This window comes from Alligator mississippiensis, chromosome 4, assembly GCF_030867095.1.
Source record: "Alligator mississippiensis isolate rAllMis1 chromosome 4, rAllMis1, whole genome shotgun sequence".
NCBI classification, from domain to species: domain Eukaryota; kingdom Metazoa; phylum Chordata; order Crocodylia; family Alligatoridae; genus Alligator; species Alligator mississippiensis.
Genome location: NC_081827.1, coordinates 134,643,947 through 134,657,198, shown reverse-complemented (window position 1 = coordinate 134,657,198; position 13,252 = coordinate 134,643,947). Strand labels below are relative to the sequence as shown.

At 43.3% G+C, this 13,252-nt stretch overlaps 1 protein-coding gene across 3 annotated transcripts in view; it reads right to left on the bottom strand.

Annotated features, from left to right (window-relative positions):
- RIBC2 (RIB43A domain with coiled-coils 2) overlaps window positions 1–13,252 on the bottom strand; it is an 87,517-nt gene that overhangs the window by 46,791 nt on the left and 27,474 nt on the right. For 2 of the 3 annotated variants that reach the window (XR_002088699.2, XM_014606381.3), the window contains exon 7: window positions 11,801–11,916. Coding sequence is in view for 2 of the 3 variants with exons in the window: in XM_014606381.3 (XP_014461867.1) it covers window positions 11,835–11,916 (82 nt within the window). In the remaining variant the exon portion in view is untranslated. Of the gene's footprint in view, window positions 1–9,200; window positions 11,917–13,252 lie in introns of those variants that run through there. The other variant, XM_014606380.3, reaches the window with a different exon arrangement.

Genomic DNA, 13,252 nt, shown 5'->3' with positions numbered 1-13,252 from the left:
TTCACTTATGTATTTGCATATGTAATATCTATTTCAAACAATGTATTTGCATAAGTAATTTCAGGACTAGGGTCAATGCTTATTAGCATACCAGTCAATTTTAATGGCCAGTCCATTACTTTTTTACACAAGCCTTTGTGGCTATACTCAAATTGATCAGATATAGGTACACAACTCTAACCAATGCTCATCACTAGGCCTGTGCAAAGCGGCTAATATTCGTTTCAGATTCGGTCGATTCGGGGGGACAGTGATTCAATTTGGTGATTCGCTCTCCCAGCCCCGACAATGGCTGCCCCACCTACCCCAGCTCCCGGCACTTAAAAAAAAAAAAAAAAAAGACTCACTGGGTGCTGCCTGGCAGGGGGGCGATCCCCATTGTCCTGCACTGCATGGGGGGCTCTGTATGAGCCCTCCAACCCCTGCCCACTCCCCTAGCCCCTGCCATGTCTGTCCCATCCACCCCAGCTCTGGTCCTTTAAGAAAAAAAACCCCAAAAACCCCTGGGCTTATCGGCTCCTGCCCGGTGGGGGGTGATCCCCACTGTCCCCTGCTGCCCTGTGCTGTGTGGGGGGCTCTGCACAAGCCCCCCAAAGCCCCAAGGGCACTTCAGGATCCAGTGAGTCTGGAGGTTTATTTTTCTTAAAGGGCCAGAGCTGGGGCAGGCAGGGCAGTCATGGGGGGGGGGGGGCTGGGAGAGTGGAGGGGTTTGAGGGGCTCATGGCAGAGCCCCCCCATACAGAGTGGGGCAGTGGGGATGGCCCCAACTAGGCAGCACCCGTTGAGTGGGGGCTTTTTTTTAAGGGCTGGGGGAGCTGCAGTGGGCAAGGCAGCCATGGTGGGGCTGGGGGAGCAGGCAGGGGATGGGGCCTGACAGGGGTTCCCCCATGATCTCTTCCCCCGCACTTCAGCCTCCCCTCCCCTCCCCCACTCCCTACTTACCAGCTCCAAGTCCAGCTCCAGCTCCCTGGTGCAGTGACTGGGGACTGCCTGAATTGTCGAAGCTCTCCGAATTTTTTCCAAATCAATTCAGAGAGCTTCAATTTGATTCGGACCTTTTTATTATCTCCTGATTTGATTCGGATTTTGAGATTTGGCCACCGAATCTCCTCCGAAACGAATTAGCACCCAAAACTTCGCACAGCCCTACTCATCACAGCTGCTGAGAGATGGGGAGAGTAAAATGAGAATAGGGTGAGTCTCTCCAAATTTTTTTGAGGTGCTGAAGGATTCTATTGTTTTCTCCCATCATACTGTAACTCAAACAACTGCTTATCCTGTCATTTCTCTTTCAGCTGCAGTATTTTGATAACTTTAGAGGGAATACTAATAAAATCAGTTTTCACCACACTGTTTTTTTCGCATTAGGGTAAGATACTGGTCTTTTTTCTATTAGAAATCTAAAGCTATTAAGTTCCAGTGAAAGTGACTAACATCAAATTAGTAAGGATCAAACAAAACTGTTTGTGCAATTCAATTCTACCCAATCTCTCTAGTGCACGTTCTAGAATAGGGCTGTCCAACTCCTGAGCATCCACAGACTGCACGCAGCTTGGGCCATAGACCTGGGGCCACTCTCCCTCCTGAGCAATACATACAGCTCAGCAATCCCTTTCGAGCATGAGCAGCCATCCCTTCCTAGCCACATGTGCCATCCAGGCACTATACCTTCCCACTTGGGCAGTCTGGATCCCACCTGTGGCATGTGAAGCACCCCTGCCTGCCTCCTGGCTCAGCATACTGCACAGGCAGCCTGACTCCCTTCACATTGTGCCACCCTGCCTATGGTGAGAACCAAAAGATGGGGGAGGAAAGGGGAGCCCAAAGACCCTAGCCACTACCCTGACAGCCACCAGATAGGGGCCAGCTGTGGCAGAGCAGTGGCCAGATGGGGTCCTGCTGGTTCCATGTTAACCTATCACAGGCTGCATGCAGTCTGTGGAGCACCAGTTGGACAGCCCTGTTCTAGAAGAAAAGGAAGTGAGCTCATCTGCAGATCATCTGTTGAATAAATGAAAATTATCTGCGAAAGTCCTCAAAAAATATTTAAGGCCTGACAAGCAAAACAGTCAAAAGAGAGCTGTCAGCTGCTAAGGAAACTTATGCAGTGGATAAGCATTTTGTTTGTGTTGGAAGGTGTGCCTATTCCTGACTCACAAAGTGAGTGCACAGGCATTCGGTTTGTGGCACAAAAAAATCACAGTGAATTTGCCACAAACTGTTAGCTGTTTGAAAGAGCAACTTAACCAGAGAGTGAGGTTGTCTAGTGCCATGTGTGACACCTGTTCTGTTTCACGTAGTGCAATAGGGGTCCCTAGAACTCCAGTATCCCACAGTCTCCAGTTTTGGAGGGGGAAGGTAGGAGAGTGGCTGGTTTAAAGGCTACCATTATATTTTTCAACTTTTAATTAAAAAGCATGTCTATTAGCTTGTTAATGTTTGCTCACCTTTTGTGTGGTCTTTTACCTCTGCTAATATTTGCTCTATGCAATGGAAATTATATTAGCTGAAACAGGACCCAGGATCAAAACTTCTGTGCCAGTCAGTTGGCTAATTTCTTCTGTGGAAGCATTTGGAATCACAGACTGTCAGGATCAACTGGTGGCTCAGCAAAGTACTGTAGGCAGGTTGGGGTCACATCAGGTATCTGTTGCGGTCCAGTCATCAAGCCATGGATTGAGGTGGTATCGTGGTTAGGGCAGAAAGTAGATCAGAGCCAGGAGGTCCAAACAAGGCAGGGGCAGGAGAAGGGGTAGGGACTATATTGAGGCTGAGATGAGGCAAAAGCAAACAGAAACAAGGCTGGAGCTGGGTAGAGATCCATAAAGCATATACACAAGTGATCTTGTTGGGACAAGTACCACAGGAAGTAGGAGGGGTTTTATATTCAGGGGCTCATATTTCCTATTGGTTCCCTCTGGTCATCTTACTCCTTGTCAATGTCCTCATGGGAGGGACCAGGCTGGGCTAGGGCTAATATTGGACCAGCTCCTTGGTGGTGCTAAAGACCTGGTCTCTGTCTACTGGCTCAGCTGCTCCAAGTTCAAGTCCCTGTGATCCTAACACTTTCAGAGTCAAATAATACGAAGAGTAAGATTCTTTGAGTAGATGTGATATCTTTTATTAGACCAACTGAGTAGCTAGAAAAAAGTTCTTTACAAGCTTTTGGTTGCCTTCCATGCAATCTCAGAACAGCAGAGACTCCCTATGTCTGAAGAAGGGTGATTGCGCCTGAAAGCTTGCAAAGAACTTTTTTCCAACTACTCGGTTGTCTAATAAGATATCACAAAACCCAGCAAAAAGTAATATACTTCTCACCAATGAGTAAGTCAATGCATGTACCAAGACTACTAGAACAAAGAAAGAACAAGATGCTAATGGATGTCTCTATCAGATGCATTTAATCATTTACTAGCGTCTCCATGAGCATTGTTAAATTAGCTACTCAATACAAGGGAATTTCAATAAAAGCTATAACAAAATGTTTGACTTAATGTAGGGAAAGCAGCATGCTGCTGAAAGGTTTAGGCTTTTCCATTCCTAAACCAACTTTTTTAGTTAGTATGGGATTCCCTATGTACCTTTGCCCATAAATAAATCTCTCTGTCATGCTGGATTTCAATCAAATTACTGCCTGTTTAACACAGCCAGTGTTTTGTTAAAAAAAGTTAAGGCTAAATGAACTGTATACATTTTAGATACATATTATATACTAATTAGATTGTGGTAATTCGATAGTCTAACATTGTATCAGTGGTTTTTGTCTTTTCTGATTGTAACATAATGGTTATACAAAAGCACTGTAAAAAGAAATATATTGGTAGTAAATGTCTATGCTGAGAACATGTGGCATAGCAGTTATAGAAAAATGATACATTAAATAGAAGTATTTATACACAGAGCATATTTTTCTGTATTCCATCATTGATTTCCATCCTCTGAATGAGCTTGCTTCCCTTACTGTTTATAACAGCAGTTATCAGAAATTACTTCAACATTAATAACAGATGGTGTTAGTGCTTGCTTTTGCTTAACACAGCCAAATAACTGCGGTAATGTTTATGCTTCAGTTCGGAGAGTTATCATGAATACCCATTAACTGAGTTTTACTTGCTTAAAAAAACACTGGTCCTAAATCCACTTGTCAGTATGTTAACTTAATACATTAAAATCTGATTAGTTTGCAAGACAATGGCCTTAATTTATCTGGTAGTTCTTTATGCAGGAATCATATAGCTTCAATAATAATAAATAGACATAAATAGAATGCCAAATAGGACATAAATAGAATGCCACCTACCCAGTCAAATATTGGCACACATAAAGCTTCACTGAATTACTGTTGATCAAAATTGGGCCAGAATTTCACCAAAGGAGACACCCTGGGGTAAAAGAAAGGGATTCATCTTAATGGCAGTGCTGTTATGAGTGGTCTTCTGCTATCTCTCCCATTAAACCAAGGAATTACTGTGCTCTGTCTAACAATGAAGGCTATTTAATTGTGGCAGGGCCAGGTGCAGACATCACACTAATTCCAGTTTAGGTGGTTGGAAACCAGTCTATACCCATAATAAAACAGAAGTTTGGGGCGCACAAACTGCTTTACAAATGGAGGGGAGGGGATAGAATCCTGCAAGCCTTTTCCAGAGCCACTCCAGTGCAGGGTCCTAGGCCTTGGGACAAGGGAGGGATGCTCTGTACCCTGCCAACCTGCAAGATGATCCAGTGGCACTGCTTCCTTCCAGCAGCTCATGAGCCCCACTCCCCCACTGCCTGGAGTGGACCCATGCACCCCCTACTGCAGACAAAGCCCAGGGATCCCCATGCTACTAAGCGAGAGCAAGCAACCTCCATCCACTGGCTGCCTACAGCTACCAGCTACTTGATGGCAGGTCAGTGGAGGTAGGCATGTGCCTGACAGCCAATCAGGGATGGCACAGCCACTTCGCTACATTCAGCTGCCCTTGGTAATCTCCAGCACGCTAGGAGGTGTGCAGGAGCGCCCTTAACCAAGGCAGACATCTGTCTGCCTGCCTGCACCGAAGAGCAAACATGAGTTCTGTTTGCTCCCGATCCAGTCTATGCAGTTTAGGGAACCTGCATAGCAGTGGTGACTCATAAGGAGTGCACGCGTCCCCTGAAAGTGCTGGTGCACCTCCTGACAGGCCACACTCCCCACTTAGGCGATGAACAAGGGGACAGGAGGGAGCACCCCCACTGAGAGCGCCGGCTGGGGAGTGCCAGATGAAGCGTTTCAGCCACTTCCGGGAGTGCTGTGGCTGCTTCCCAGTTGGTGCTATTGGCCATGGGGGTACCCCCTCCCCACCCCCGGTCAGCGAGATTAGCTGCAGGGGACTCCCCCCCCCGGTCATTAATTGGTCACTGGGGGCACGTGCCCCCCCTAAGATGGCACCAGTCACCCATGCTGCGTAGACTGTGCGTAGATTGGATCAATTCTGCCACAGATTTTTGAATGTCTGTCTTTAACTTAGAAGTGGGTAAACAAGATCTTCTCCACTGACACTTAGCCACCAAATCTATACCATATCTAGGAGCAGGCTCGCCATGAAAAGGCCATGAAATTGGCACTGTGTACTGTGAATGACCCACAAAAATCCCTTTTACTCACTCACACTTAGGTAGATCCCTAACCAGATACAGGAAGAGCAGTGGATGTGATATACCTTGACTTTAGCAAGGCTTTTGATACCATCTCCCACAACATTCTCACAAGCAAGATAAGGAAGTATAGGTTGGATGAATGATCTGTACAATAGATAGAAAACTGACTGGATCATCAGGCTCAGTAGCCAATAGCTTGATGTACACTTGGCACATGGTATCAAGTGATGTGCCCCAGGGTCCTGGGGATGGTTTTGTTCAGTATCTTCATCAATGACCTGGAAGATGGGATGGAGTGCATCCTCAACAAGTTTGTGGATGACACCAAGCTGGGGGGAGTAGTAATATACACTGGAGGGCAGGGCTAGGATTCAGAGACCTCAACAAATTGGAGGATTGGGCCAAAAGAAATCTCATGAGGTTCAGTAAGGACAAATGCAAAGTCCTGCACTCAGGACAGAACAATCCCATGAACTGCTATATGCAAGGGACCGACTGGCTAAGCAGCAGCTCTGCAGAAAAAGACCTGGGGGTTACAGTAGACACTAAGCTGAATATGAGCCAATAGTGCGTCCTGGTTGCCAAGAAAGCTAATGGCATACTGGGCTACATTAGTAGAAGCACTACCAGCAAATCAAGGGAAGTGATTATTTTTCACTATTTGGCACTAGTGAAGCCACATCTGGAGTACCGTGCCCAGTTTTGGGCCCCTTGCTACAGAAAGGATGTGCACAAATTGGCGAGTGAAGGGGATGGCAACCAAAATAGTTAAGGGGGCTGGGGCATATGACTTCTGAGGACAGGCTGAGAGAACTGGGTTTATTTAGTCTGGAGAAGAAAAGACTGAAGCGGAATTTAACAGCAGCCTTCCACTACCTGCAGGGTGGCTCCAAAGAGGATAGAGCTGAACTGCTCTCAGTGGTGGCAGATAACAGGAGCAATGGTCTCAAGTTGCAGCAAGGGAAGTTTAGGTTAGATATTAGGAATAACTTTTTCACTAGGAGGGTAGTAAAACACTGGAACAGGTTGCCCAGAGAAGTTGTTGAATCTCCATACTTGGAGGTTTTTAAGACCTGGCTAAACAAAGCCTTGGCTGGGATGATCTAGTTGGGGATGGTCCTGCTCTGAGCAGGAGGTTGGACTTCCTCAGGTCCCCTCCAACACAAATTCTCTATGATGTTATGATATCCTTCCTATGATCCTTGGAAGACACCCTTTCTGTCTTGCCATGACTTTCTTTTGCTCTGGGATCTCTGGTCTACATTGTCAGCATTGCACCTTAGGAAAGCTCAGTACTACTTTTTACTGGAGACTTCTTGGGACTACCTTGTTAGCCTTTGTGAATGTTGTCACAGTTACTCATATATGTTATGATTCATTTTGGAGAATGCTTTATTCCACATGCATAAATACCCTTTCGAGTCAATTCAGCTACCTCTTTTTTATAGCCAGATCAGGTGACAAAGCTGCTCCTCTCTAGATAATGGCTACTCTCTCTGTCAGAAGAGTTATGGCCTTCTCATTAATAGACAGGAAGGAGCTGAAAATTTAAAACAACAATAGCTAATTGCATTTCAGTTGGTAAAGCCATTGAAAAGGAAGGTATCAAGGGGAAGAAAATTTCATACAGAGATGAATGGTTGTGTCTCATTTGAACTGAAAGAATAAAGAAGAGATATGGAGGGATGTATAGCACAATTTGGAGAGCGGGAAGGTGAGAAAGGGGGGGGAAGGACAAGGCCTTTCAGAACAGCAGACAACCAAAGGACAAGATGCCCCAAGTCTCAATGGAAAGCTGAATGTCTCTACAACAGGCTATAACTTTTCTTCTGAATACCACAGATGTGATGTGGATTAATCCTGTGAACACCTAGAGAACTCATGAGGATGCTGTTTGCATTAGAGCAGAATAAGGAATTTCTGTTTTTTTCATATTTTGTTTCTAAAGGTACCAGATCTTTTTTTCCTTGCATTTTAATTTTTTCATGTAATAAATCTGATCTGCATGCTAGCTCATTTTTTTTTCTCAGGATAAGGCTGATTTCAAGCTGGCTGACATCAGGTGGTATACCACAGTGGTTCCCAACCAGTCTGCTGCAGCTTCTTTGAATGGTACAATGTCTGATCTTCCTCTACATTCATACTAAAACTAGGTATAGTTTCTCTCAGTCTTTTACCATCATTTCTTAAATTTGTATCTGCCCTGATCTAGAAAGCTAGTATCCCAGGTCTGCAACTGTACAGAAAATTCTTCTTTCTGTAAATGCCTTTCAGAAGTCAAATATCCCCAGACCTTCCTTATAACATTAGTCCTTCAGTCTTCCTTTGACCTTCATAACTTTTGTCATGCCTTTGCCATACTTCTCTAGGGATTTCACTAATGATTATTTGAACCACCATTATTCTTACATGTCTTGCTAAAATTGAAGGAGTTATACCCTCAATTCAATCTAGCAGGAATCTATCACATGTCCTGATGTGAAAGATAGTCAGTGCTTTCTCCCCTCACTCATCAGGATCCTTTTTAGCCTCATATCCATTTCTCTTTGTCCATTTCTCATTCCTGATGTTCATTTCCATGACAGAAAACACATTCTATTCTCTAGGTCTGCTCTGATAACTGACTTTGACACATGGAGATACCTCCTAGTGTTGATGTCTGCAGACCACCTTACCATCTGTTCTTAAAGGGAATCATCCTTGTTTCCCTTTAATGCCTGGCTCTGAGTTCTTTCTCCCATTTATTCCTCTTCCCTTGTGAAGCTAGCTGCTCCTCCTCTTTTTTTCTTCTTACCTTATTCCTTATTTCTAGTTGCTTTTCTTTAAGGGAACAAACTGGGCCCTCATTTCCATTTCCTTTTCATAAGCCATTCCACCTCCTTGTTCTTGTTCCAAAATCAAGGCCTTCCTTGGTTACCTTTCTTCACCTACTTGCCAGCCTTCCTGGACCTCTTGTTTGGTAGGCTGCTGCAATTCTTGAGGTGTCTATTCCACCTCATCTGTCAAGTCCTGATATCAACCTGGACTTCACTATCATTTCCAGCTTCACATTTAATCTTCAGATTTATATAAACTCTATCAGGTGACAAATCTTGCATATATGTATACAAGTGTCTTCCATCAAGTATTCAGGATAACATAACATCTTGCAGCTTCTGTATGTTAGTCATCTCTGCAATTTATTGGATCACCTCAACTGCTGCCCAAGTAGCAATTATCATTTTCTTGTCCTTAACCTTAAAGAGGACCTCCCCATTAAATTATATCCATTTACTGCTCTTTGTTCACTGATTTTCCTAGTTGCAGCTTGTTTTCTAGGCTTTGGCCAGCTCTGTCCCTGTATTTAGATTCACAGTCCGCCAACCGTGATCACACTCATAGCTAAAATGTCTCTGGTCTCCTTACAACATACAGGGCAAGTCTACATGAAGTGCTATGTCACCATAATGACAGACGCAGCATCTGTGGGGGCTGAGGGGGATCCAGGAAAGGGTCAGCTGGGTTGTGGCCACAAACCCGGCACGTACAGATGGGTACTTTCGACCGCTGGAGTAGAATTAGGCACAAACGCGTACTGGTTCAAACAAAGATGGCTTTACTTACACTGTCGAGATGTACAGCGTAGGAAGAAAGTTAACTTCAAACTTCAGTTACAGTTTAACCGAGGAGCTCTGATTCGACGAGATATCTTTGATACAAGCATGCAGGACACGGGGGGTAAGTCAGGGTCGGTCGGCAATGGGGAGTCGTCAGTGGTTGATCAGTCCGCCACGTTAACTCCGAGATGGGCGCGGAGTTCTCCAACTTGGGCAGAAACTGCTCCAACCTTTTATACGGCTAGCAAGCCAATTGCTAGTCGCCACGTAGGAATAATTTAGAACCGGCCAATAGTGTTCTCCACCGTGCCGAGAGATTCCCTCATACAAAATCTCACTGTGCCTTGTGCTAGAAAGTTCCACTGTGCAGAGGCACTCAACCACTAAGCTCTGCCCTGACAGCATCAACAGGCCCAAACCTTGATGCCACCAGTACTACACACTAAGGTTGGAAACAACCCATGAGGCACTGGGACTGCAAATACTAAATGACTGCGCAGTAACAACTGTGCAGTCAAGTGTTCATGTAGATGTGCCCATAGTTCCCAAACAATTTTGAATAAGATCTTTTTTCTGGATCAAATTCGGTTCTAAATTAATTTATAACATTGTTACACCTTGGCTATATTATCCACTGTGACACTTTATTAGTGTTTCTGAGAAAGCTGTATTTAAAAATAGCTCTGGCTAACAATGGGCATGTCATAACATTCCTTAATGTGCTGTAATTATGGCACATTAAGTTTAGCACCTGTAATAATGGGTACTAACTTAATGCACTGTAGTAGGAGCTATTGCACAGTAGCACCAGCTCACATTTTTTGTGATGCTAATGAGCAGTAAAATTAGTTTACTGTGAATTTAGAGTCTAATGTAGACACACCCAGTTCCCCTTCCAGTGTAGGCAGGACCTCAGAGATCATCATTGAGGACAGGGCTGTCCAACTAGCAACCCATGGGCCACTTTTGACCAGAGTACTTGGGCAGCCCTTGATCTTGTGCCTGGCTGCTGCTGCCCTCATTGCTCCAGCTGCTGTGAATGACTCACACAGTGGTGGTGACGGGGGGGCTTGAACAATGGGTGGCGGAAGAAGGTGGCTTGGCCTGCTTGCCTGGCAGTAAAGGAGAGGGGAAAGGATGGGAAGAGGAATTGCCCATCTGGTGGTGGCAGTGAGGGGGCTTGCACAACTGGGACAGGGGGGAAGGATGGAGGAGGTTCTCACTGCTTGTGTGGTGCTGACAGCAGGAGTGCTCAAGTAGTAGTAGTGGTGGAGGAATCACGCTGCTCCCATTGGGGGAAAGAGGAAGGTGGCGGCGGTCCCAAGAAGCCAATGCAGCCCCAAAGACATGCTGCTGGTGCAGTGTGTAGCCCAGTGCCTGCAACCTGTGTGGTGCGCAATCCCCAACTGCTCTGAAATCAAGCAGTTCTAATCTAGGGTCAAACACATTGTTGAACTGGTGTGGAGAATAGCTACCACAGCGTATCAAGTAATTTTAATTGTATTTTTCCCCAAACTTTCACTTTTGAACAACTGAAAGCAGTTCAAAATGCTATGACAATGCTTTATATTCTCACTTTCACATATACATATGTTTCAAATATTTATCTCTACATAAAATGCAGAAATCTGTAGGAACATTCCATTTTCTTTGTTTAAATCAAAATCAAATATTCATCCTATTCATTCTCCTATATTTTAAAGCAGAGAATGGTCTCTTAAAGCAGTGGTGCCCCCTGGACAAAGGGTGTGGGGTCAGTTCACAGGCCTGATCCAACATATGGGGATGGAACATGATGGGGCCCTGTACCAGATCGTGCCAATGGCCCTATCCTGTGCAAAGGGCCATATCACATGGCTTGCAGGGCTTGGCAATTTGGTAGTGGGGGAGCAGTAGTGGTGTTAATTGCCACTACTCCCCTGCTGCTAAATTTCCAGATCTATAGGGAACGCAATGCCATGGCTCCACAGGCTGGATCTAGCGCACAGGCTGGAGGTAGAGCACCACTGTCTTGAAGCACACCAAAATCTGATTTTCATTTATACTTTAAGTTGACAGTCATGCTGCACTCCTTCTGTATTTCTGTAACCTTTAAAAGTAATAGATTAGGAAACATACATATTATACTGAAGAAAAAATGAGCAGTTAAAGGAGCTCAAATTCAATTTAAAAATCCTCTAAATAATATCTAATCAATCTACTAGGGGGTCATATTCTTCACTGGGAGGGAGTTGCACAACAAAATTGATTGATCTGAATGGGCACATACTAGGAATAAATTTGACCTAAAATCTACTCCAGATTAGCACTTAAATCACCAGGTCAGAGTTATTTGTACTTATTTTTTTCTCCTACAAAATGATTATAAAAAATAATAACTACAGTAATCTCTGTACTTCTCATTCATTACATATAAAAATGCCAATCATGGGGCCTTTGATTTCAAATAAGCTATTATCAGAAAAACGGATTCATTTTAAATCACAAACATTTTCATTGGAAAGTTTGAAAATAATACAATAAAAAAGCAATAGCATGGTAAGTTAAGGAAAATTTATTATTTCTATAAAGCTTAGATATACCAGTATTTCAGGGAGTGTGCATCTCTCTCAAATGTCATCGGCTTGTTGTATTAAACTGTGTGAAATACTGTCCTGTTGGACAATTTGAATATACTTCTTCCTGAAGATAAATTCTCCTAGTAATAAATCAAGTAAATTCAGTTAGTATATATAGTTTTAACTTTCCAAATGTTTGATATCATAGAAATAACCTGAAGTAGAATATCATATAGATATATTGAACACCTTTGTGTGTTAAATTTAATAGTATTAATAAAAAATATAGCTGTATTAAAAACGGTCTTCAATGCATATGAATTGTCTCAAGATTACATAATAATTCTTATTTTTCTATAAATGTTTCCAAAATCTTGTAATGCCAGTGTAGAGAAATCAGTATTACATGAGCCTCAAAATTCTAGAATGCTAATTTTAAACTAGGAAACTATGTCAAACAAAACCAAATCATGCACTGGGAGAAATCAAGAGAGTTGAAGATTAGTAGCCACATTGGCTTATTCTGATTTTCTTTTAAACAAGCTCTTTTTAGGGTTTTTTTTTTCCTTTTACATCTTCAGGACAGGCATATAGACCTTTCCCTTGATTACTGAAACACTAGTTAGATCTTTTTGGCAGAGGTCTACTAAAGGTGGGGTAGATTTGCACCTTACAGACTAATTAAAATCACAAAAGCTCAGGCTGTATAACTGATTTAGTCTCTAAGGTGCAAATCTACCCTGCCTTCTGCCTGACTTCAGAATAATAGGCTGACTATCTCTACGTCTACACAAGACACTAAATGCACAGTAGATTAATTCTACTGTGCATTAGTGTGTCAAGGCAAAAGCCATGCTATTGCACTAATATGCAGTAGAATTAATTTATTGTACATTAGCGTCACTTAAAAGGCATGCGCCAGTGCTACTGTGCTACAGCGCCAGTTACTGTGCGTTTAGTTAGTACCTGTTATTACAGGTACTAAACTGAATGCACAGTAATTACGGAGCATTAATGCATGTGTAGCCCAATGGCTTTAGTAGACCTCTTTCTGCTCATAGAGGTCTACTAAAGCCACTGGGCCTTATTCTGATTTATAAACTCGCAGTTTTACTTAAAAAAAGAAATTCTGATCCTTTCTAATTCTAGGAGACTGAATTTATCAGGTGGACAAGTATTCTTTCAAGAATACTTATTACCACACATTTTATTGTATTTATGATCCTTTTCGACCTTCTGTTGCCCACTTTTGTATCCTGATACTGCTGTTTGTAACACTGAACATAATGCTTCCCATTATGCTCTCAGGCAGAATACCACTGATACTTGAGCCACTGTACAAAATGTGTGATTTAGGAATAAGCATATCCCACTACTATTAAAAAAATTATCTTTGGTTTGCTACTGCAAAATCCAGACACTTGGTCTAAACTGTTGTGATTTCTTAAACCAGTGACACAGATTAAATAGAGCAGA